Consider the following 25,848-nt stretch of genomic DNA (forward strand, 5'->3'; position numbering starts at 1 on the left):
TGATGGGAGCAGGGAGAAGAGAGAGTGTCCGGGGTGGCTGGGCTGTTTTAGGATCTTCATGGCCCTCAGCCTGCACTGCTTGGTGTAAATGTCCTGCAGGTTGGGGAGGGTGGTTCTGATGGTCCGTTCAGCTGAACGAACCACCCTTTTTAGGGCCATGAAGTCCTGCTTGGTGCAGTTTCCCATCCAGGTGGTGATGCTCCCACGCATGATGCTCTCGATGGTGCAGGTGTAAAAGTTCCTGAGCACCTTGAGTGGGAGCTTGAAGTCTCTCAGCCGCCTGAGGAGGTAGAGACGCTGTCTGGCCTTCTTCACAGTGATGTTTATGTGATGAGTCCAGGACAGGTCCTGTGAGATGGTCACTCCCAGGTATTTGAAAGTGTCCACTCTTTCCACCTCAGCACCACTGATGACAAGTGGATGGTAGTCCCTCTGCTGCTTCCTGCTGAAGTCCACGATCAGTTCCTTCGTTTTGCTGACGTTGAGCAGGAGGTGGTTCTCCTGGCACCAGTTCTCCAGGCGGGAGACCTCATTGTTTGGGATCATTGTCATGCTGAAAACTAAGCTGTTGCCAATCAGAGGCTTTCCAGATGGTGTTGCATGGTGGATCAAAATCTGTTGGTACTTTATGTTCAGAATACAATTGATCAATCACACCACTGGCTGAAATCCAGCTCCAAATCATGACAGAGGCTCCACATAAAAATGTCAGCTTTGGATTTTTCTCTCCAGAAGACGTGTTGGTAGTTCTTGTGTAATGTGGCATCAGCCTTTCTTCGCTATTTTCCTCCCTTAAGAATGCCTTTTTGACAGCCACCCTTCCACAGGGACAGATGCATCTTTCAGGTCCTGTGTCAGGCCTTTGCTGATTTTCTTTTATTTCTTCGAGAGGCAACTTTAAGACACTGTTCATCTTTTGTAGATTGTTTCTTAGGCCTGCCACGTCTGCTTTTGCCCTCCACGTGTTTAGTTTCCTCAGATTCTTGTAAGGATGCACTCCACACCATCCTTAGATATGCTTTAGCATATTTCATAGATTCAACTAAAGAAATGGGAACCAATATGTGCCTAAAGATACAATATAAAACAGGTTCTTTGCTAAGTTGTCTGCTGTATGTAAACACAACACTGGTTCATCCCCGAGTTAGGTGCTTATTTTTTTACACTTGAATGATTCAAAGGTCACTGTTAAGTGGCTTAATAAAAATAAATAAAATGGTCAGGTACAAGAACTGGACTCAATGAGGGAAAATGCAGCCAAGCCTGGAGAACTATTGCTCAGGACCACTTCAAAAACTACAAGAAAGCCTGTCTCCCTGGAAACAATATATAAAGAAATGAGGGCTAGCTCAAGACTTTTGCACGGCATTGTATGTTGCATGAAGACTGTATACTCTGCATGGTAAGGGGACATGGTGGACTGATAACATTTAAATATTTTAAGGCATTTCTGAAGGACAAAATTATTTCTTGATCATTTACCCGCTCTTAATCAGCTTTCAAATGAAGAATTCAAGTACCTCGCTTTTTTGTGATTACTGTGTTATTTGTATTAGATTCTAAAATATGCAAAAATAAGCATACATTTATTTTGAAGGGGGTCCAAAAAAAAAAAAAACATCGCAAACGCACCGCCGTCGCTTGCGTGTGACGACATCGCATAGTAACTCGTTAGCTCGTCGCACTTTCGACATATGTGAATGAAAGGGGTTTCCAATTATTCTTGGTTGGCACTGTTTTTTAAAATGTAGTGTGTTCCCGGTTATAAAACTACATGCTATCTCTTTAAGAAAATGCTAAGAATGGGGCTTGTGGGTATATGTAGCTTTTTTCTTTAGCGAAAATACGAGCAGCAGCATTCACGCAGATTCGCTTTGATTATCCAGTGAACTAACATGTGAGCGGTTGTTTATTAGAATAGGTCCGCTTTACAGGTCGAAGGAAGGTTTTAAATAAGTGGGCGCAGTATTATTTACATCTCTGGCTTTTGCAGATAGATTGACCCTAAGGTTAAAAGTTTAGCATGTCCTCTGTCGGTCACTGTGAGCGCCGTTAGCCTCAGTAAACACACACAACGGCGGGTTTGTACAAAATGTCAGCGTGCAGGAGGCTGCTTCACCTGGTGAAGCACAGGAGCCTGCTGACGCATGTTCGGAAACGTCTCACGACATGGTCACCTGTTGGAGCTGCTTTCAATGCTAGACCTCACAGGAAACTGGACCTGTTTGAGAAAAATGTGGTTTGTATTTATTTTTTTTAAATGTTTCTGCACTAACACTGGCACAATGATGCTTAGTATGTAGGTAAGCCATGCTTTGGTTGGTGTGTGTACGTGTGGTTGCAGGGTTTGTTTGGAGTGCCGGAGCTGAGCTGTCCTGCAGGCTTTCAGGTAGCCACAGAGAACGCTCTGAAGAACACGGAGCGTCTGGTGGAGAAAGCTTGTTCTTGGTCTCCGGGGGTTCAGACAGTCCAGTGCTTTGACCAGCTCTCAGATGAGCTGTGTAAAGTGGCCGATCTGGTGAGTTCAACACAGGGGCGTAGGAATGAGTTTCCTATTGGGGGGGACACATATCGGAAACCTGACAGATCCATAAATACTCTGAGAAAAGCATTAAAAAAATGCTATTTGATCTTTTACTTTCTCATTTTTCAAATGTTTCTTGGAAAAATAGTGTTGTGTACACTTATATGATTGCATGTATAATTTACATATGTATATGTTTTATAATCGTAGGACATGGGCTTGATGGGCTTGATCACAGATAAATATTACCAGCGCATAGATAACTGTTACCAGTGCATAGTTACCAGTGCACAGATAATTGTTACCAGTGCACAGATAATTGTTACCAGTGCATACTTACCAATGCACAAATGTTACCAATGAACAGATAAATGTTACCAGTGCACAGATAAATGATACCAGTGCACAGATAAATGTTACCAGTGCACAGATAAATGTTACCAATGCACAGGTAAATGTTACCAATGCACAGGTAAATGTTACCAATGCACAGATAAATGTTACTGTGCATTGGTAACATTAATGTTACCAATAAATGTTACCAGTGCACAGATAAATGTTACCAGTGCACAGATAAATGTTACCAGTGCACAGATAAATGTTACCAGTGCATACTTAGCAATGCACAAATGTTACCAATGCACAGATAAATGTTAGCAGTGCACAGATAAATGTTACCAGTGCACAGATAAATGTTACCAGTGCACAGATAAATGTTACCAGTGCACAGATAAATGTTACTAGTGCACAGATAAATATTACCAATGCACAGGTAAATGTTAGCAGTGCACAGATAAATGTTACCAGTGCACAGATAAATGTTACCAGTGCATACTTAGCAATGCACAGATGTTACCAATGCACAGATAAATTTTATTAGTGCACAGATAAATGTTACCAGTGCACAGATAAATTATACCAATGCACAGATAAATGTAACCAATGCACAGATAAATATTACCAGTGCACAGATAAATTTTACTAGTGCACAGTGCACCGATAAATTATACCAATGCACAGATAAATATTACCAGTGCACAGATAAATTATACCAGTGCACAGATAAATGTAACCAATGCACAGATAAATATTACCAGTGCACAGATAAATATTACCAGTGCACAGATAAACGTTACTAGTGCACAATGCACAGATAATTATTACCAGTGCACAGATAAATATTGCCAGTGCATAGATAAACGTTACCAGTGCACAGATAAATGATACCAATGCACAGATAAATGTAACCAATGCCAAGGTAAATGTTACCAATGCATAGATAAATGTTACCAGTGCACAGATAAATGATACCAATGCACAGATAAATGACACCAATGCACAGATAAATTATACCAATGCACAGATAAATGTAACCAATGCACAGATAAATGACACCAATGCACAGATAAATTATACCAATGCACAGGTAAATGTTACCAATGCACAGTGCACAGATAAATTTTACTAGTGCACAGTGCACCGATAAATTATACCAATGCACAGATAAATATTACCAGTGCACAGTGCACAGATAAATTATACCAGTGCACAGATAAATGTAACCAATGCACAGATAAATATTACCAGTGCACAGATAAATATTACCAGTGCACAGATAAACGTTACTAGTGCACAATGCACAGATAATTATTACCAGTGCACAGATAAATATTGCCAGTGCATAGATAAATGTTACCAGTGCACAGATAAATGATACCAATGCACAGATAAATGTAACCAATGCCAAGGTAAATGTTACCAATGCATAGATAAATGTTACCAGTGCACAGATAAATGATACCAATGCACAGATAAATGACACCAATGCACAGATAAATTATACCAATGCACAGATAAATGTAACCAATGCACAGATAAATGACACCAATGCACAGATAAATTATACCAATGCACAGGTAAATGTTACCAATGCACAGATAAATGTTACTGTGCATTGGTAACATTAATGTTACCAATAAATGTTACCAGTGCACAGATAAATGTTACCAGTGCATACTTAGCAATGTTACCAGTGCATACTTAGCAATGCACAAATGTTACCAGTGCACAGATAAATGTTACCAGTGCACAGATAAATGTTACCAGTGCATACTTAGCAATGCACAAATGTTACCAATGCACAGATAAATGTTACCAGTGCACAGATAAATGTTACCAGTGCACAGATAAATGTTACCAGTGCACAGATAAATGTTACCAGTGCACAGATAAATGTTACCAATGCACAGGTAAATGTTAGCAGTGCACAGATAAATGTTACCAGTGCACAGATAAATGTTACCAGTGCATACTTAGCAATGCACAAATGTTACCAATGCACAGATAAATTTTATTAGTGCACAGATAAATGTTACCAGTGCACAGTGCACAGATAAATTATACCAATGCACAGATAAATGTAACCAATGCACAGATAAATATTACCAGTGCACAGATAAATTTTACTAGTGCACAGTGCACCGATAAATTATACCAATGCACAGATAAATATTACCAGTGCACAGTGCACAGATAAATTATACCAGTGCACAGATAAATGTAACCAATGCACAGATAAATATTACCAGTGCACAGATAAATATTACCAGTGCACAGATAAACGTTACTAGTGCACAATGCACAGATAATTATTACCAGTGCACAGATAAATATTGCCAGTGCATAGATAAATGTTACCAGTGCACAGATAAATGATACCAATGCACAGATAAATGTAACCAATGCCAAGGTAAATGTTACCAATGCATAGATAAATGTTACCAGTGCACAGATAAATGATACCAATGCACAGATAAATGACAACAATGCACAGATAAATGACACCAATGCACAGATAAATGACACCAATGCACAGATAAATGACACCAATGCACAGATAAATTATACCAATGCACAGATAAATGACACCAATGCACAGATAAATTATACCAATGCACAGATAAATGTAACCAATGCACAGATAAATGACACCAATGCACAGGTAAATGACACCAATGCACAGGTAAATGACACCAATGCACAGGTAAATGTTACCAATGCACAGAGAAATGTTACCAGCGCACAGAGAAATGTTACCAATACACAGATAAATCGTCCCCTTAGAATTATAAGGTTCTGACATTTTTGAGGAAACTGAGTTATTGTCATATACTTATTTGCTGACCACTTATGACATGGGCAAACTGGCTTGATCACAGATAAATATTACCAGTGCATAGATAACTGTTACCAGTGCACAGATAATTGTTACCAGTGCACAGATAAATGTTACCAGTGCATACTTACCAATGCACAAATGTTACCAATGCACAGATAAATGTTACCAGTACACAGATAAATGATACCAATGCACAAATAAATGTTACCAGTGCACAGATAAATGTTAACAGTGCACAGATAAATGTTACCAGTGCACAGATAAATGTTACCAGTGCACAGATAAATGTTATCAGTGCACAGATAAATGTTACCAGTGCACAGATAAATGTTACCAGTGCATAGATAATTGTTATCAGTGCATACACAAATATTACCAGTGCACAGATAATTGTTACCAGTGCATAGACAAATGTTACCAGTGCACTAGCATAAAGTTTCATTACAAATGTATGTGAGCTTGGGGGCCCCCTCGTGGTGGTAGCCACATATGTCGCCTATGCCTCAGTCCAGCTCTGTTCATGGCAACCATCCCGACAGACTGTTTTACCTCATTCAAGAGTTTCTGACTCCTGCCGCTGTCTCCCACCTCCCAAACACTCAGAGCTGTTCAGTGGAAGGGGGGGGGGGGGCCCCACATGTTGTGCCTTCAAAATAAAAGCACGCAAGTTAAAGATTTCAAAATCAAGTATTTTTCTCCTCTGCTGTGTAATTTTTGGTTGGGACAAATGCGCCTGTCTCCAATATTGGGGGGGACACGTCCCCTCCATCCCCCCCGGTTTCTACGCCTATGGTTCAACACACTAAGTGTTCTAAAGTTTTGCTATCATTTTATTCTCTACATATAAACACCAGGCCAGCTGCCTGATACTCACAGTTTTAATTAAATGGGGTGTCTGTGTTTCTGTCTGATTAACAAGAATCTGCAGTTCAGATGTTTGAGTCAAATTAGAAGTAATCACACCGATACACATTTTGAGGAATTACCCATGTACCCATGCTAACTCTGCAGCTGTACCTCAGCATTCAGCAGTAATTTTCTACTGCTCTGTTTTTAATGTTTAAAAAAATGAATACTTTTAAACTGAGCCTCCCAGAAATCAAGCCAAGTCAATAAAACTCAACCCTCATGATCTGTTTTCCACGTACCAGTTAAAAGCTGCGCAGCTGCATTTTGCACCAGCTGGAGATGGGACAGGGATAACCAGGAGAGTCCAAAACAGAGAGAGTTACAGTAATCCCGTTGTGTGTAATAAGCGCATGGATTATAATTTCAAAGTCCTCTTTTGAAAGAATAGGTTTGACCTTTGCTATCTGTATTAAGTTTTTTTTTAAAAAGCTGAATTTCACCACTGCACTGATCTGCTTGTCATTATTAACCCTAGGTGTAATTATTCTCCCTTCAAACAGGCAGACTTTATAAAAGTAGCTCACCCTGATCCATCTTTCCGGGAGGCTGCAGAGAAGACCTGCATCGAGATCGGCACAGTGGTGGAGAAGTAAGAAGTGACCTTTACTCATATCGCATCTTCAAAATGCTGTTCCTAGCTGCACAACACCGAGAATGTTTTTATACACTGTCTCCAATATGGAGACGATATGGGTCACTGAGGGGGGTTTTCTGCCTGTGACAGATGTTGATGATGTGCCTGCTGTATTTTTCAGACTGAACACTAATGTTGAGTTATGCAAGAGCCTGAAAAATTTGCTGGACAACCCAGACATCGTGGCTCAACTGGATCCTGATACAAAGTAACCTTACTTTACAAGGATTTATTCTTCATCTCTTTCTATGCTTGTCTGATTGTTTATATGTCCTGTTGTGGCTTTCATTTGTGTTTGCCTCTGTAGGCGAGTGGCAGAGCTGTTCATGTTTGACTTTGAAATCAGTGGAATTCATCTAGATGACAAACTGGTGCGTTTTATAATGGCATTAAACGCGTGGATGTAGCACAGTATACCTAAAGGCAACGCTACAATGATTCTGCTCGCTGCTCTTGACCCTACAGAGGAAAGAGGCTGTTGGTCTTCACGTGAAGTTGCTGGATCTAAACAACGAGTTCCTGGTCGGCTCTCACATGCCAAACAGAATCGCCAAGTCTGCCATTCCTGAGCACCTGCATCTGCACTTTGCAGCTGAAGGAAGCTTCATTCAAATCGGGGCAATGCATGCAGATTCCCCCAGTGACTTGGTATGCTTTTAGTGCGGCTCAAAGAAACGTTTCTCCCTCTTGCCCAGAAGGTGGCGCCTTTGCCATATCTCAGAACACAGCACTAGATTTCAGAGCTGGTTATTAGTGACATGTAGCCCAATTGAAGATATATATTTTCTATCAAATTAAAACAGTTTAACTGACGGTTCTGTTGTACCATTGTAGGAATAGAATTTATGCATGTTAACTTTTTTCCTCGAAGCTTAAAATGGTAAATAGATCATATAGAGAGGAATAAAATCAGAGAAAATTAGAAAGTACATTTAAACTCAAGTAAAACTTGACATGTTTGAAAATACAGTTAGTGTTACATCTAGCTGTCTCTGACCCTGCAAAGATCTCTCAGCAGCCTTGTTATGCTGGTTTAAAAATATTAATTTTGTCATGAATTTTTCTCTCTCCTTGCTTTCTCTTCCACTTGCATAGGTGCGAGAAATTGCCTACAGGGTTTACCTCTATCCCAATGCGGAGCTGATGGGGTGTCTGGAAGAGCTGCTGAAATGCAGATATAAACTGGCCACGCTGGTGGGCTACGAGTCCTACGGACACAGAGCCCTAAAGGGAACAATGGCCAAAACACCAGGTTAGTACATCTCTCGGGACAGTTGTATTAAGTCAGCATTAATTTTTGTGCCTTTGACAGCTAGTGTCAGGACGCTAACATGTTGCACTTTTGTTCTTATCGGCCTTTATAGAGACGGTGATGAGCTTTCTTCAGCTGTTAACAGACAAGCTGTCAGACAGGTACGGTCTTCAATGTTTTTCACAAAAAAAAAAAATGTGCCAGTCAACTGTTTCAGTTTGGCAGCCTGAGTCATTATCATGGCCTGATTTGGTTTTGTTAGCTTTGGTAAAGGCCTGGTTAAATTCGTGCTTCCCCTCAAGGTTAACCATAAGTTACTTGGCCATTTAAGATGTTTCCCAAAGATCTATAATTATCAAACAGTGACCCATTAATTTATTTTCTCCTACATGCGAGGCTGATTTTGATCATTTCTTTTCACATTTCCCCCTGAGCATTCACGTTCAAAAAGCCTCTGCCTTTTTATGATCCTCTTTTCATCCAAGATGTATTCTCTGTATGCTTGACTTTCCTCAAACAGTCCAGAAAATATGCAAGTCAGGTGGACTGGGAGACTCTAAATTACCCACAGGTATGAATGTGAGCCTGTTAGCCTGGCAGCCTGTCCAGGGTGTTTCCCTGCCTTCAGCCAAATGCGTGCTGGGATAGGCTCTGGCCCCCGTTGACCCCGAGTAGAGATAGGTGGGTAAAAGCAGGAATGAATGCCTCAAGACATCAAGCTAATAACTTGTTTGGCATTTCTCTTTCAGAACAGCAAAAGACTTTAAGATGATGAGAGACATGAAGAAGAAACTCAGCCCTCAGAATTCTGTGGGTGATTTTTTTTTTTTTTTTTATGTTTAAGAATATTTTTGCCAACTACACAACATTACAGTCAATATTACACAATTCCCTCCATTATTGTGTCATCAGCATTAATTGCTTCTAGGCATAACAGCATTAGGTTTAACATGTGTAAGTTAATTCTAATTCAGAGACACTATAATCCAGTTTGGTTTGGTTTAAATTGTTTATCCCTGTCCTCTGTTTTCCAACAGGAGCTCATGCCCTGGGATCATCCATACCTCAGCGGTGTCTTGCGTGCTGAAAGGTGAGTGTTTAGCTCTTATGAAATGCTTGCTGTCACTTGATCATCATTCTGATGTTTGTAATTTCATATTGCTTCATAGTGATAGCTCTTATTACGTCCCTGCTCTTCCTCAAGTGTCACTTCTTACAAAAGGTGTTAAGAGAGAAGCATGGGAGTAAAGTGCTTTTCTGATTCAGGTCTGATTTCTGGTCTAATTGACCTCCTTTCCTTCAGCTTGTGAGGCTTTGAGCAGTGTATTTTTTGCTGTTTGTTTGGTTTTTTTGGCACAGATTTTGTTTAAAATCTCATCTCAGCATCTCGTGGAGCCAAGCATTATTTTATTCCCTTTTAAAATATTTGACTGCTGCAGTGGATTTATGACTACATTACTGTGGTGAAACACCTCCATCTGTATTCCTCATGGATATGACTTATTTCTTATTTTTGATTCATCTGAAGTGCTGGTCATGATGTCATTATTGCTCTTGATGTTTTTTTTTCCCCAACGTGATGGTAGCCTTTGCTTTGTATGACTGTTATCCATGAGCTCTCACTTCCCCCCCTCTTCAGATGTGTACAAACCATGCTCAATGTAGTGAGTAAATAATGATTTATAAGAATTTTTTTTAGCTGTAAAAATAATACATGTATTAATATATATACACCGCCCACTTCAGTAGGCAGGTTCAGTGCCTCATTAAATTACACTATATTGCCAAAAGTATTCACTTGTCTGCCTTCACGCACATATGACAGCCTGTTCTTAATCCATGGGGTTTAATATGATGTCGGCCCACCCTTTGTAGCTGTAACAGCTCCAACTCTTCTGGGAAGAGTTAGGAGTGTGTTTATGGGAATTTTTGACCATTCTTCCAGAAGCACGTTTCTGAGGTCAGACACTGATGTTGGAGGAGAAGGCCTGACTCACAGTCTGTGCTCTAATTCATCCCAAAGGTGTTCTGCTGGGTTGAGGTTAGTTCCCACAAAGTTGGGAGCATGAAATTGTCCAAAATGTTTTTGTATGCTGGCGCATTAAGAGTTTAACTGGAACTAAGGGGCCGAGCCAAACTCCTGAAAAACAACCCCCACCAAAATTTACACTTTTGACAATGCAGTCAGACAGCTACCGTTCTCCATGGACAAGCGTTATTCATCACTCCAGAGAACACGTCTCCACTGCTCTAGAGTCCAGTGGTGGTCTGCTTTACACCGCTGCATCCAATGCTTTGCATTGCGCTTGGTGATGTAAGGCTTGGATGCAGCTACTCGGCCATGGAAACCCATTCGACAAAGCTCTCTTGAGCTAATCTAAAGGCCACATGAAGTTTGGAGGTCTGTAGCAAAGTTGGAGACCTCTGTGCACTATGCACCTCAGCATCCACTGACCCTGCTCTGTGATTTTACGTGGCCTACCACCTTGTGGCTGAGTTGTTGTGATTCCCAGTCACTTCCTATTTGTTATAGTACCACTAATGGTTGACTTGAATATTTTGTTTCAAGGAAGTTTGACTGGACTTGTTGTACAGGTGGCATCTATCACGGTACCATGCTGGAATCCACTGAGCTCCTGAGAGCAACCCATTCTTTCACAAATGTTTGTAGAAGCAGTCTGCATGCCTAGGTGCTTGTTTTATACACCTGTGGCCGTGGAAGTGATTGGAACATCTGAATTCAATGATTTGGATAAGTGAGTGAATACTTTTGGCAGTATAGTATATCTAATCAGCCAATTACATGGCAGCAACTCAGTGCATTTAGGTATGTAGACATGGTCAAAACGACCTGCTGAAGTTGAAACTGAGCATCAGAGTGGGAACAAAAAGTGATTTAAGTGACTTTAAATGTGGGATGGTTGTTGGAGACAAACAGACTGATCTGAGTGTTTCAGAAATTGCGGCTCTCCTACACAGCCATCTCCAGGGTTTACAGAGAATGGTCCGCAAAAGAGAAAATATCCAGTGAGCGGCAATTCTCTGGATGAAAATTCCTTGTTGATGTCAGAAGTCAGATGAGAATGGCCAGACTGATTTGAGCTGACAGGAAGGCAACAGTAACAAAAAAAAAAAAAACTAAACATTTGTTACAACCAAGGTATGCTGAGGAGCATCTCTGAATGCACAACATGTCGAACACCACGGCCTACCTGAGTATTGTTGCTGACCATGTCCATCCCTTTATGACCCCAGTGTACCCATCTTCTGATGGCTGCTTAGGGCAGGTTAACGCATCATATCACAAGGGTCAAATCATCTCAAACTGGTTTCTTGAACATGGCAATGAGTTCACTGCACTCAAACGGCCTCCACAGTCAGCAGATCTCAAACCTATAGAGCACCTTTGGGTTGTGGTGGAGCAGGAGATTCAGATCTTGGATGTGCAGCCAACAAATCTGCAGCAACTTTGCAATGTTATCATGTCAATATGGACCAAAATCTCTGAGGAATGTTTCCAGCACCTTGTTGAATCTGTGCCATGAAGAATTAAGGCAGTTTTGAAGGAAAAAGGGGTCCAGTCTAGTACTAGGAACCACTGTGTAACTAATATAGTGGCTTGTGTTTTTATATATTTGTTTAGTAGCAACTTTAATAGGTACTGCTCTACAATTTATTGCAACAGCAGCTCTGCACAAGTTCTCTTGCAACTTCTAAAAGAAAACAAACAGAATTAGACTTTTTTTTAAAAATGGACTTGGTGTTGTATAAAAAGCAGTTGAGGTCCAAATACGTAAAAGCATCTGCAGGTAAAGTGCACTGGAATGTGGCCCATAGTGATATCATATTCTGTGGAGGTGTTAAATAAATCTTTATTGTAGATGTTACTGATCTGTCAGGTGCCCTTTTGAATTTAAGCAGCTACCAAGTTGCGTGTGTGTGAATTGATAGCGAGTCCTCACAGGTTTTCTGAGGAGTAGTGGGTCTGTGCTCTTCTCCCTCATGCTGCCAGTCCGCTGGGAGAGGACTGACTGAAGGAAAAGTCAGAATGGCCACTGTGCACTGTGTCACATGTTGTTAATCTATCCCAATGAGGCTCTTTAGTCACAGTCACAGGCTTTTTTTTTTCTCTCTCTCAATCACTCATTTTCTTTTTATCTCTGCTTTTCCATCAGTAACAGCTCAAAATGGAGCGTGTTCATCGGCCCGTACTGAAACAAGGAATAGAGCACGTGTGTGGTAAACAGAGCTGGTAGCTGTGTTCAGCAGTGGTCTGTTATTCAGACCACTGCTAATATATGGATGCGGTGTTCAAGCTAAACAACCGTTTTGGCGTGGTGGTCTTTATCTCTGATGCCTTATAAGCAGCATGAAAGGAGCCATTTTAAGCCTGGGTGGCCCCAGGAGAGAAACACCCAAACCAAACCTGAGTCCTGGATGTGTGGTGGCTTTGCCCTGCCAGTTGAGATCACATATGAGTAATAGTCAGGATTTGTTTTATTTATTTATTTTTAGACAGACAATTGAGCAACCCGCAGCTAAATGTGCTGTACCAGTCAAAAGCTTAGACACACTTACACATTCAGATGAACGGGTGGATTTTAATTCCTAATAAAACGCTAAACATAAAACTGCTAGAAATACTAAAAGGAGGAGAAAGTTTGTTAGATATATATTTATTAAGGAGACAAGCAGAATATTTGAAACGCAGACGAGTAGTATTGAGGAATTGCTTCCTCATTTTAAACACATCCTCAGTGACCTCTTTGTGTGTTGGCTCACAACGCTGAAGATCAAACTTTCCTTTATTCATTAATGTGTTCTGATTTGTCGTGGCAGGTACAACATAGAGCCAAGTCTGTACAGTCCCTACTTGTCTCTTGGTTCCTGTATGGAGGGTTTGAACAATCTCTTCTGTCAGCTGTACGGTGTCTCCCTGATGTCTGAACATCCCAGAGCCGGAGAAGTGTGGAGCAAGGACGTCCGCAAACTGGTAACTCATCATTAGTGGGGAAAAAATGTTTGTGTTGCATCAGCACCTCTTTGAAATAGTCTGTGCCAAGCTTTAATCCACAGACGGTTTTTTTAAGATCAAAGTTTTTCATACTGTCTCTGTGTGTGTTTTAATTAATGCATTATTGTGTGTGTGTGTGTGTGTGTCTCTCTAGGCTGTGGTACATGAGACAGAGGGATTACTGGGTTATATCTACTGTGACTTTTTCCACCGGCAAGATAAACCTCATCAGGTATGCAAACTCGCTCATCGACGTGCTGTAGTTCTTTCTTTGAAATGTGGCTGACTGCTTACTAACCCAATTCCAAAAAAATTTGGGATGTGGTGTAACATGTAAAATAATAAAAAACCAAAAATGCAACATATAAACACAGATTCTATTCACAGTATAACATAGAAAACATATCAGATGTGTTTAAACTGTGACATTTGACTACTTTGTGAAAACTCATCTCAAAAAATTTGGGACGGGGGCAACAAAAGGCTGGATGAGAAACAGCTGGAGGGCCATTTTGAAACTAATTAGTTTAACTGGCAGCAGGTCAGTAAAATGATTGGCCATAAAAAGAACATCTTGCTCAGATGCTCAGAAAAAAAGATGGGCAAGAGGTTCACTAATCTGCAAAACTGTCTACACATTGTGGAACAATTTCAGAATAATGTTCTTCAGTGTAAAATTGTGGAGACTTTGAATATCTGATTATTTGTAGTGCATGATGTCATCAAAAGATTCCAGGAATCTGGAGAAATCTCCATGTTCAAGGGACAAGGCTGAAATTTGGTATTGGATGTCTGATGTTCGGGCCCTCAGACAGCACTGCATAAAATTTTTGGTAAATGAACTGGTACTTTTCTACTGCAACAGAGGACTCAAAGCAATTTTTATTTAGTAGCCCTTTTCACTCATTCACGCATATTCAAACAGCACTTTATTCTCCACCTTTAAGTGTTTTTTTTAACCTGCACACACACACAAACGCACAGTCATACTCTGATGGGTTTCAGTATCATTCCCAAAGACATTTGGAGCCAGGGATGGGACCACCCAACAGTCAGCGATTACTCTTCCCCCGTTATGATCACATGCTTTTATTTATTTATCTAATTTTTATTTTTTTATTTTACATTTTCTCCTACGCCTCACATCTGTTCTCACTACCTCTTCCTTGTTTTCCTCACAGGACTGTCACTTCACCATCCGCGGTGGCCGCCAGTGCCAGGAAACGGGTCAGTACCAGTTACCAGTCGTGGTGCTGATGCTGAGTCTGCCTGAGCCTACAAAGGGCGCCCCCACCTTGCTCACTCCTGGCATGATGGAGAACCTCTTCCATGAGATGGGCCACGCTATGCACTCCATGCTGGGACGCACTCGCTACCAGCACGTGACAGGTGCAGTGTGAGCGTTACTTGAGTTTAATAAGTGAGGCAGTGCAGTGGTTCCTGGTTTGCCAGAGGATTTAGAAAAGTAATAATATCTGAAAATGATGGCGTTGCGTTTCCAGATGTCACAAGGTAGAATTACATAGATTGATACAGAGCTATAGGCAGGGGTTATACATTACACTGTGTTGAATTGAACATGGAAGGTAAATCCGATTAAATGTGCGCCCCGAGGAGAGCACAGATGATAGTTGGCTTCTAAAGCTGTCATTTGATATCATTTGGTTTGTCAGATACCTTTACTGGTAATTTAAGATCCCAAAGTCTTTATTTGAGCCTGGCGTAGTATCTATTAACTGCACTGGGGGGTGTTTCTTTAGTGGGCACAATGTTTAGACATGTCAGTAAAGTTTAAGTTGTGTAAATCTCATGACAGTTGCTCCTTTCTCCCCTATAAGTATTTCCTTTCTACGTATCTCTTCCTGCCATATGTCATTGTACTTATTGCTGAATGTAGATGATCAGAAGGGCTTGTATTATTTCTGACTTTCTTGCCTTGGGGGTGTAGAGACCTTATTTTCTCATTTCAAGTCACTTTTTTGTTGTCATGGGAAGGACCCTAAAAGCCTAAGCGCTTAAGCAGCCATGAATAAATTCAGCTATCTCGTTCTTTGTTTTAAGGTCTGTTATATCTTCTCTAGGAACCAGATGTGCAACTGATTTTGCTGAAGTCCCCTCCATCCTCATGGAATATTTTGCCACTGACTATCGAGTGATCAGCCAGTTTGCACGCCATTATGAAACTGGACAGGTATACCTTAAACGCTCAGAATGGAAGAAACTGAGGACAGTTTCCAATAAAGCACTGATAGCAGAGAAATTTCATTAAAATTTAAACAGTGAAGCCTGTAGATGAAAATTATGGTGACTTGTAGCTTTAATTTGTGTCATCATCTCCTCAGCCTCTGCCCGAGAGTATGGTGGCTCGCTTGTGTGAGTCCAAAAAGGTGTGTGGAGCTGCAGACACCCAGCTGCAGGTAAGATTAATGTCTTTGCATGTATGTGGAACTATCCCTCACTTCCCAAAGAGCACACAACAGCAGGAACCATTCCAAACTCTTGTCAGCTAGTTTATGCAGGAGTATTTCAGTGTTATGCCCACCTCTGAAGAGAAAAAAAACAAATCAGTGAAAATTTCATGCAAGCAGAGTAAAGATTACACACAAACACCCAGGCTGCAGAAATCAGTAAAGCTGAGGAGCTGATGTTGCGATAAAGAACATTCCTCCTCCTCTGTTCAAGTTTCATTTTGTTTTTTTATTTTTTACTTGTTTGTGGAAACCACAGACCGTTACAGCGTATAACCCCGTTTATCCTCCGGTGCAGTATAAAGTGGGAGGATATTGTCATATCATCCGTCTGGCATCTGTTTGTGAAGTTTTACCTTTCCAGCCTATAGACTCCGCTGTACATTAGTGTTTGTGTTAAATAGTATATTAATCACTGATCTACTCTATTTCTGCAGTTAAAGAGTGTGTGCATTTCTGATTGTGTGTGTGTGTGTTTGTGTCCCCCCCCCATATTGTGTAGATTTTCTATGCAGTCTTGGACCAGATCTACCACAGCAAACCACAGAACCGCTCAACCACAGAAATCCTGAAGGACATGCAGCAGAAATTCTACGGCTTACCTTATACGCCCAATACGGTACTAACCGTCCTAACCGTCTAACGGCTCTAACCATCTGTTTTCACACAGTGTCAGTGACGTATGTTCTTTCAGGAGCTGCTGTCATAAATGCTGAATAAAATACAGACTTGGAGCTTGGTGATAATTTGAGGTTCTGTGCTCTTCTCTCAGTGCCCGTTTAATCAGATCACAGAAACTTTGGAGTCCTTTAGATTTCTACTCCCCTTTTCCCTTTCTTATTCGCTTTCCTGCCTCTCTCTCTCTCTCTCTCTCACTGGTTTTATATCTTTTACCCAGGCACAGCAGTGTTTAAAGGATTAAAGCCTTTTTTTTGAAGCCCTGCTAAAATAACAAAGCAGAGGGATACTTTAAATGAGCTCTCCCAGGGGGAAATATTTGAGCCTCTTCCTCCCTGCTCTTTAATGAAAAAAGTGCTTTATTTCCCCCACTTTTGCAGCTGTGGGCTGAGGGGGATGAGGCCAGGAGACAGAAGGGGAATCAAAAATGCAGTCATAATTTAGCCAGAAATGGCCTTCATACAGCATTTACTCAGGGCTATAATTATGTGGGGTTCCATCAGGAATAGAGATTACAGAAGTGCTGTATATTCTCCCTAACGTCAGTGTCCCAGCCAGCGTTTCTCCTCACAGGAGTCCTCCCACTCCTCTGTATGCGCCTTGTTTTGTAGCTCCCTCTCCGGAGATTGTGGTTTATGTTATATAGTTTCCCGCTGTCGTAGTCGTTTCTCTTCATCTTTCAAGCCATACTGGAAGCTGTAACAGGCACTTTGCCTCCGTGTGCACAGCCAACCGCAAGCAAGATCATTTTCCTCATTTGAACCGAGGGCGATCGGAGCAAGTGAAAACAGATTTGTTTAGATCCTTTAAATTTTTTTTAAGTTTACCCTCTGAATCTGTCTCTGTCTGACTGTTGTCCTGGAAACACAGCTCAGGGAAAAAAGTTTCCACAGTAAAGGGGAGTTTGGAGTGGCTAATGGGTTATGGAGAGCCACAGACTATAAACATTAGGGTGATGCTGACATGTGTATAGTTTATAGAGGAGGGCTATCAGTTCCCGCTGTGTACAGAGTGAGAGGATCAGCTGTGAGTAACACAGACCACATGCTCACTCTTGAGCTGCAGTTAATATTTAGGAATAAGAGGCACAAAGCGAGATGTTTTGCTCGCTGTTGTTGACATTTCTCTAACTGCCAATTCTTGGCTTTAATGCTCGCATGTTTGCTCCTTTTCTCAACGACGAGTCTCTGTATGTACGACGGCTCGTGTTCTTCTATATGCTACTGCAAAAATGCAGAGTTGCACCTAAGAACCACAATCACAAGCTGAGTTTGGAAAGACCTAAAAATGTCTTTTATCTCACATTGAAGAGGACCAGAGTAAAAGGCAAGGGCTTACTTAGTCTCCTTTGTACGTGAGGATCAAAAGGATATCTCGCTGACATGTGGCCCACTTGCACTCTCTCAGAAAAGTCGACATTAATCATTTGATGTAAGACGAAGGGATCGAAAACAAAGAGAAGCTTGGAAGTTTTATAATCAAGGCACTTTGTGGTGAGAGCTTAAAGCTTCCTGTCAGAGACTGTGACATCATGCCAAACGGTTTTTCAGTATAGCAGCCTATTTGTTTCCAAAACATCAGCAGTCCGGACCCCCCCACCCCCACCCCAGTATATAATTTTTTGGATGTGTTATCACATTTATCACATTTGTTAGTGTGTTCTACATTTTCTGATCCCTATGAAACAGATAGAGCTGAAGCAAGCTCCTATATCACTACTTAGGTTCCTGCTAACAAAGAGAACGCAGCCAGCATTCCCTAAGCCACACTTTTCTGAGACATGACTCCTCTCAGGAGTGCTATTAACTCTTATTAAAGTCACTCCAGCCTTGAGGAGTCTTGTCAAGTCAACACTGGAGTATTTTTCATGCTGTTGGATGACCTAACCTGGGTCAGCTCACACGGCTCCCTCCATTTCTTTATTATGCCAGTTTTCTTATTGGGGGGGGGGGCTTTGTGACTTTATAAACATAGCAAGGCTAAAATTGTTTTACTTTTTTTTACTTTTTTTTTTTTTTTTTTTTTTGTGTTATTTATGGTATCAGTAGTTTTTGGTATTTTACACAAACCTGAGTTTAATAGATGTTTCTCAGCATGAAATTTTTCGTTGACCATCTCTCTTAAGTGTCTTGTCAACACTGCAAAGGGAGGCGCTTTTAGCTGTGGTTTTGGGACTGGAACAGGGGGTTTTCATCAAAATCTGAAAGGGGGATACGCATTTTGCCATGCTGCCACTTTGAGTTGAGAGCTTTTTTTGCACACTTGAACACGGGACAGGTTTGGTTTTTTTAACTGGCAAAACTCCCATATGTGAGACATTCTCGTTGCTTGAGTGGCAGCAATGTATAATGTAGAGCTGCTAAAACTACATTTTTGACTAACCAATCAGGCTTAACGAGCACTGCTGTGTAGACATTGTCATTATTGAAAAATTCAGCCTTGATCTAAAAGGCTAAATTTTTTTTTTCTGATGTGAAACAATAGAAACCACTGTGAGACCTAGAAAAAAAAATGAAAAAGATTTTTTTCTGACACTCATGGAGCCAAAATCATGCTGAGATTTTGCATTTTGTACAAAATACTGCAGGGTAACACATACACTAATGTCAGATGACCCTTAGGAAGCTCCTTGGGCTTCAGCATATCCCTGAGTTTCATGATTATTTCACTTTTAACTAGAGTTGAAATCTTTACTATGTATAAAGTCAACGTTTTTTTAATGTGGATGTGATATTTTGTGTGTGTGTGTGGGAGGCGTCTGCAGTCTGTTTTGGTGTTTTTAACTGTAGCAGCTGCTGTGTTTTCTAACAGGCTGAATGTTTGAGTGTTTGCCAGCTGAATTTCCCAGTGTCCCCGTTTTCAGAGATGATAAAAGAGCTCGAGTTTATAGATATGGAGAGGGTACCCCTCAGGCAACAACACGGAAGAAAAGAAGCAAACGGGGCTTTCTAGCTTTTAGGAAATTCCATGTTTTGTCCTTTTATAGAAGGACCCGGCGGGCTGTGATTTAATGTTTGGTGTAAAGGTTTGTTAAAAGGAAACCTGTATTTATTTCACCAGTTTAAAGATATCAGTAAAGACGATGCAGGCAGCTCAAAAGGTTGAGACTGTTTGGTATATTTATCAGTAGACCCCGAGAAGTCTGCTTTCTGTTAATATCCACTTAAGTGTTGTTTTCACCTCATCAGTCTGTAGTCAGGGTGTAGTCGGTCCTGAGTCACTTAGTGAAGCAGCCGCTACCACAAAGGCCTTTGAAGTGCTTTGGCAGCTGTTTATACGTCTGACTGTCTGGATGTTTCAGAACAGGTTCTGTCAACATGGAGGGCTGGATAGTAAAGGATGAAGTAATGAGATTACAAAACTAAGCTGTTGCTTACATATGAAAAGATGTGGAATTAGATTATAGTTGGTTGTCCAAGATTGCTCGATTACACATTGGTTACTTGTTTAAAATAGGACAATTTTAATTTTTTTTTTTTTTTTTTTTTTTTTTTACGATTGGCAGTGAATGTGTTACTATCTCAATTGGAAATATTGGATGTTTAAAGAGAAAAGAAATATCTATTTAACCTGGTCTATCCATTTTGTGTGTGTGTGTGTGTGTGTGTGTGTGTGTGTGTGTGTGTGTGTGTGTGTGTGTGTGTGTGTGTGTAAGGTGTCATATCTTCTATATTTGATATTTGAACAGATTTTGAGGTTACAATGGAAAGAAATCTCTCAATCGTATCACCTTGGATACGATGTTGCAGTTATGAAACTTGCAGGTGTGTTGTGGTTTCACCAGCTTTAGCCTCACTCAACAGGCTGAAATGTTTAACCCTTTAAGGCTGCGATGTGCCACACCACACTTACTATATCCACCAGAGCTTCAGGTTGATTGTAAGTTATTCTGTACTCAGGAGTTCATTTGTAACTTCTCTGCACAGTGAGTTTATCAGTGTTAGTGTTGCTGATTATTTTAACCTGTCCTGTCTTTCCACTCAGGTTAATGTGGCAATATTGTTTATTTTTGTTCTTCAATGTTGTTTTCTTTTTAAGGCATGGCAGCTGAGATTCAGTCACCTGATTGGTTATGGGGCCAAGTACTACTCCTACCTCATGTCTCGGGCGGTGGCCTCGATGGTGTGGAAACAATGCTTCGTTGCAGATCCTTTAAACAGGTGAGAAAGAAGCTTAACAAACTATCAAACTGAGTATAAACCATGTAGAGCTCAGACCATCAAGTATGGTAAAAATGTCCCCTTTTTAAAAAAATTAAAAAGGTAATATCTTCTAAGGTAAGGCCATATAATTAGTGTCGAACCGTATCATTGGACCTTTGCCTGGGTTGAAGGTGTATTATACAAAGAATCTAAAAGGGTTATTGTTTTCATAGAAAGAAGAAAACATTTTTACCTCAGTTGTAACACATTCACAAAGAGACCACAGTGGCTAATTACAAGGAAATGACAGCATGGTTATATATATCATTCGTGGCTTTGCTTGTACACAAGCATGATTTACATGAGTTTCAAATAACTGTTTTTTTTTTTTGTTTTTTTGGGGGGGGGGTTTTGTATAAGTTCCATTACTAACAAGCAGCAGCTGGGATGACAAAGTCTTCCTAACAATGACTAAATTGTAATGACTTAATTAAACTTTACTGTCCTGAACTTGAAGTCCAGCTGGTAAAAAGTTGCAAAAACATTGTACATGTCATCTATGTCAAATCCCTGACATTAATGTGAATATGACATCCACTTGGCAGGTGTCTGCTATGATTTACAGACACACGCCAGCATCCACATTACCAGATCCTCTTTTTCCTCAAGCGTTCGCCCCTGGACGAGGCAAAAAGGCTTTGTTTTGGAAAACTAACCGTCAACCGTATCAGCATTGCGTCGAGCCCTGCAGCAGTTTCACTTCTTTTTGGTTCCCTGTCTGTCGGTCTGTCCCCCTGGCCTCCTTTTCCCCGTCAGTAACACCTTGAGTTGTCAGATCTGTTGTTTTTGTCACCTGTCTGTTGTATACAGACAGCTTAGGAGACTTGGCCTTGGGCTCCCAGTGGCAGCAGCAGTTACGGAGGGGTTGACAGGAAAATACAGGTGTCTGTAACCTTATCTTTTTCTCTCCTCTGCCTGTTTTCTCTCTTGGTTTCTTGCTTAGGGAAATGGGTGAGCGGTATCGACGGGAGATGTTGGCCCATGGAGGAGCTAAGGAGCCCATGCTTATGGTGGAGGGTATGTCCAAGCTTTTTGTCAGAAATATTGAGGGAATATTCTCCTGTTTGCTCACAAACATCTGTGAAGGGCTTCAGGCTTGCACCTTTAGGCCACATTTCTCCAGTTTTTTTTTTTTACCCTACAGACTTTCGACCATTAGTTGAGTAGTAAATTGATGGTTTAAAGGTGCTACATGGAGCTTTGCAGACCCACATTTATGTCTACATGCTGTAGCTGTGTACTGTCATGTGAAGGGACAGTGAAAAATATGTGGAATAGCTAGTAATGCGGGTTACTGTGGCTTAGTTTATTCTTAGTTTTTTAGCTTAATCCCTGCTGTGGAGTGTTGGTTGAATTTCCATAATCCACAGATGGGCAATTCATTTTCCACTTGAGGGGCCACATGAGAAACTGGGACTCTCATGGAGGCCTACACCAATAAGCTTATAAATAGAATTAATACTGAGAACAACTGAGTTCAGGCTATTGGTGCACCCCTCTACAACAGTCCCAGTTTTTCATGTGGCCACTTGGGAAAATGACCCATTCCTGTCCTTCTGTGTAACAAATAGACACCAGCACAGGACAATAAACCCCACCTTACAGGATGCCAGCAGTTTTCGGTTTTGCCATAGTTCATCTCCAGGTTTCCTCCCAGATTATGGAATTGCCAGTCCATCTGTATCTTGCAAGTGTGACCAAAAAAAAAAAAAGGGTTTGTCTAATTACTGCAACATTGTGCCACAAAATTTGTTTTGACATGCTGGACAGCCTAGAGTGTTACTGTGGATGGAAGCTGCTGATCCAGGTGCTGTTTTTTTTCAGGTGGTCACAGCTGCCATTGTTATGGTTTGTCCCACTCTGTGCTTCAGATTTCACCATGGTACATATTTACAGGTTTAACACACCTCCCAAGGTCTCTTATCTTTGTTTACAGGAGCTTTGTCAGCCTGAAGACAAAGCCTGTCCTGCTGTAAGTGAGCTCACTCTGCGGCAGCTACACAGTACCCGTGCTAGTCCAGCCCTTATTTGATCTGCTTTTAAATGTTAACTAAAAAAAGATAATCGAAAGATAACAGTGTGGCTCATAGTGCTTTTTGTGTACAGATGCAATCAATAAGGAGGGAAAGACTGAAATGTTTGATTATAGGTTTGAGTGCTCAGCACTTATGACTCGGCAGGGCTGAAAACACAGCCTGCTACGTTCCATTTGTGTTTTAACTGTTTCAGATCAGGTATATTTGACTAGTGGCGTGGCTCCAAACTAAAATATTCCAGTAACTATTCAGTGATTTCATGGTTCTCAGTGGATGAATCCTGCTGATTTCCACCTCACTTTTCCTGTATCACTACCATGATATTCACATTCCTGAGGTTTGTGTTTTGGCACCAAATGTACTGACTTAAGAAACTTGCTAAAGACTTTTATGTTCTTCTCACAAGAAATTGTAATCATTTTGGTGATCCAGGTCAAATGTCAGTGTCCTGTTACTGTGGTATATTGGATGCCTTTATGTCATTAGCCGCTGTCAGTGACTCTCTAGAGGCATTATGTGAACATGATAACTTATCGACGTGTAGTTTAAGCCTCACACTTGCAGCACTGATACCCTGTTTCTAGTAGATATTCTGATTAGAAATTTAATCACCTTCATGCATAAATCTGGATGGGAGATCTAACTAGATCTAAAATGTGCTGTTAATTTGCTAATTCATAAGCTAATTTGCTTAATTAGGTAGAAGATTAGCTTTTCTGATAAACATAATAACAAGAGATATTTATGAGGTAAAAACACGTTTGGTTTTTTGACCCTTTGACCCTTTGTTAGCACGTTCTTATTTCTGTCAGCAAACTGTAGAATAAATGTTGGGCATAGCTACCGTGACATCACCCACTGGGTTTGGCTTCAGTGTTGTCAACATTTGTTCTTTTTTTTGGATTTGTTGGATTTTTGAATCCGTCTCTATCCAGTGGCTCCGTGTTTGCATCGGAGTATAATCGAAGCCTTAGCGAGCTGCATGTATGGGTGCAACACACAGACACCATTATGTGCTGATTAGTGCTGACTGACAGACTAATAAAACACAAGAATTTCATGCAGCAAAACTGAAGCACAAACTTGTGATCTGTACCACAGAGCAAGCCATAATATTAGTCAGATAATGCATTAACAAAGCGCCAAAAGCACACACACACACCACTTTGAGCAGATGAGAGTCCACCTGTCAGGCAGCGAGGCCACTCCCCTAACTCGCTTATCTACATAGATGACTTTTAAAAATATTCATCCCACTCAGAATTGGTATGGAAATTATCCACAGAGGCAAAAAAACATTTTGCTACCAGTCAGTAATATGCTTTTTAATGCCGTAAAATAGGCAATTTAAACATGGGAGTCTGTGGCACCTAGAGGAACTGCAGTTTTTACCACTGTTTGCTTCAGTTTTAAGCTCTGGAGTTTGCTCCTTGGATCATACATGTCTTTGAGATTGTAGCAGGACATAAGGCAAGCCAAGTATATCCTTTATTAATTTAATAATTAAAGACTGAAAGGGATTACATTTCCGTCAGCCTGCAGTTAACTTTGTACTTAGTACTAATTATGTAGTCTGTAACTATCAAACTGCACTTATGTCACTGGAGCAGAAGTAGTTGTTCATGCTTACTTAGGCCCAGTTCCAATACATTCACTACGTGATGATATAGGGGTGTAATTTCCTTTTATTACCTGAAATAATCACACTCACGTCTTATTTTTGAGTGTGTGGAATTTCCTTTTTATCATACAAAAGACAGGTAATGCACTTTGAAGGAGTTTGGTTAGTTAAGCTTCATCAAGAGCAGATAAGGAGTTTTAAAAAGCCACTTGGGGCAGTAGTCAATGTGGCGAGCATTCACATTAAAGCACGAACAGAGGGTGTGAGGTTATGGATTTGAATTGAAAATCAAAAACATAGTTTCTACTGTTGCCCTCTTCCCTTTCTTCCTCCTATCACTTCTTCCTCTACACCCCTCCTCCAGCAGTTGCTGTGGCCTGTCTGAACAGGACAACAGAGGAGAAGGTGAGAAGAGAGAGAGGCACAGATAGCAGGTAGTGATATCAGGTAACATTTGGGAGCGTACTGTAAATCTCTCCCTCAGGATCACCCCCTCCCTCCTCCATCAGATTGTCCCTCTGACAGCTCCAAACAGGGCTGCACCCACCCTCTGAAATTAAAACCACCAGCAGATCAGATTCTTGCTGTATGATCTGTTGTCCAGTTAACTGTTGTTGAACTGACGATATTTGCTTCTGTGGTTTTCTTTGTAGTGAATGCTACTCTAATTATAGGCCAAAGCCCTGCGTGCGGTATAGCTTTCAGGGTCGTATTTATCGCTCTGGCTGTAAGTCGCTGTAGAAGCGAGGCTCTAAAAAATGTCACCATTGGGAATAATCATTAACCCAATGATTGCATTTTCTGATGGAAAATCCAGATCAAATGAAAGGGCCTTGAGATGGCTAGATGGTAGATCCACACTCACATTTTTTGGCAGTCCATGTCCACTGTGTGCACCTGCATTTATAACTCTCATATGAAATCCATTTATTGTGGTGATAAATTTTTTTTTTTTTTTTCCCATGTCTGGAGAAATGGTTCAACTAAAGCAAAAGCTCCCCACGGTTTTAAAGAACCCTCATTCAGCCACCTCGCCACTTTCATGACAGTGTGATCTTAATTTAATGTCATGAAATCTGAAGTCAGAATTAAAGAAAATTAAAATCCTACAAAACATCAGCGCCTGGGCTGAAACATTTAAGTTTCCACTGTCTTTGCTTAGGGGTTGATGGCTTCGTAGCAGCCATCCTGAAATTTTATAGAGAAATGGAAATTTGATTTGAAGTGAATTAGAAGGGCTCTTTTTATGTCTGTAGCAGGGTTTAGGCCAGCAGAGACCAGAAGACTAGAGGAAGGAGACAGAATCTAGATCTAACCCATTACACATAATCC

The 25,848-nt window shown here is 40.8% G+C and overlaps 1 protein-coding gene across 1 annotated transcript in view; it reads left to right on the forward strand.

Annotated features, from left to right (window-relative positions):
- The first annotated feature begins 2,092 nt into the window (after window positions 1-2,092).
- LOC115790196 (mitochondrial intermediate peptidase) overlaps window positions 2,093-25,848 on the forward strand; it is a 30,348-nt gene continuing 6,592 nt past the window's right edge. The window contains exons 1-18 of the mRNA XM_030743901.1: window positions 2,093-2,239; window positions 2,345-2,518; window positions 7,112-7,200; window positions 7,367-7,453; window positions 7,553-7,616; window positions 7,711-7,893; window positions 8,341-8,497; window positions 8,610-8,658; window positions 9,247-9,307; window positions 9,535-9,587; window positions 13,337-13,490; window positions 13,666-13,743; window positions 14,693-14,900; window positions 15,593-15,702; window positions 15,854-15,928; window positions 16,482-16,598; window positions 20,696-20,817; window positions 21,803-21,876. Coding sequence (XP_030599761.1) covers window positions 2,093-2,239; window positions 2,345-2,518; window positions 7,112-7,200; window positions 7,367-7,453; window positions 7,553-7,616; window positions 7,711-7,893; window positions 8,341-8,497; window positions 8,610-8,658; window positions 9,247-9,307; window positions 9,535-9,587; window positions 13,337-13,490; window positions 13,666-13,743; window positions 14,693-14,900; window positions 15,593-15,702; window positions 15,854-15,928; window positions 16,482-16,598; window positions 20,696-20,817; window positions 21,803-21,876 — 2,002 coding nt within the window. The remainder of the gene's footprint in view (window positions 2,240-2,344; window positions 2,519-7,111; window positions 7,201-7,366; window positions 7,454-7,552; window positions 7,617-7,710; window positions 7,894-8,340; window positions 8,498-8,609; window positions 8,659-9,246; window positions 9,308-9,534; window positions 9,588-13,336; window positions 13,491-13,665; window positions 13,744-14,692; window positions 14,901-15,592; window positions 15,703-15,853; window positions 15,929-16,481; window positions 16,599-20,695; window positions 20,818-21,802; window positions 21,877-25,848) is intronic.

Source organism: Archocentrus centrarchus, chromosome 13 (genome assembly GCF_007364275.1).
Source record: "Archocentrus centrarchus isolate MPI-CPG fArcCen1 chromosome 13, fArcCen1, whole genome shotgun sequence".
Classification (NCBI taxonomy): domain Eukaryota; kingdom Metazoa; phylum Chordata; class Actinopteri; order Cichliformes; family Cichlidae; genus Archocentrus; species Archocentrus centrarchus.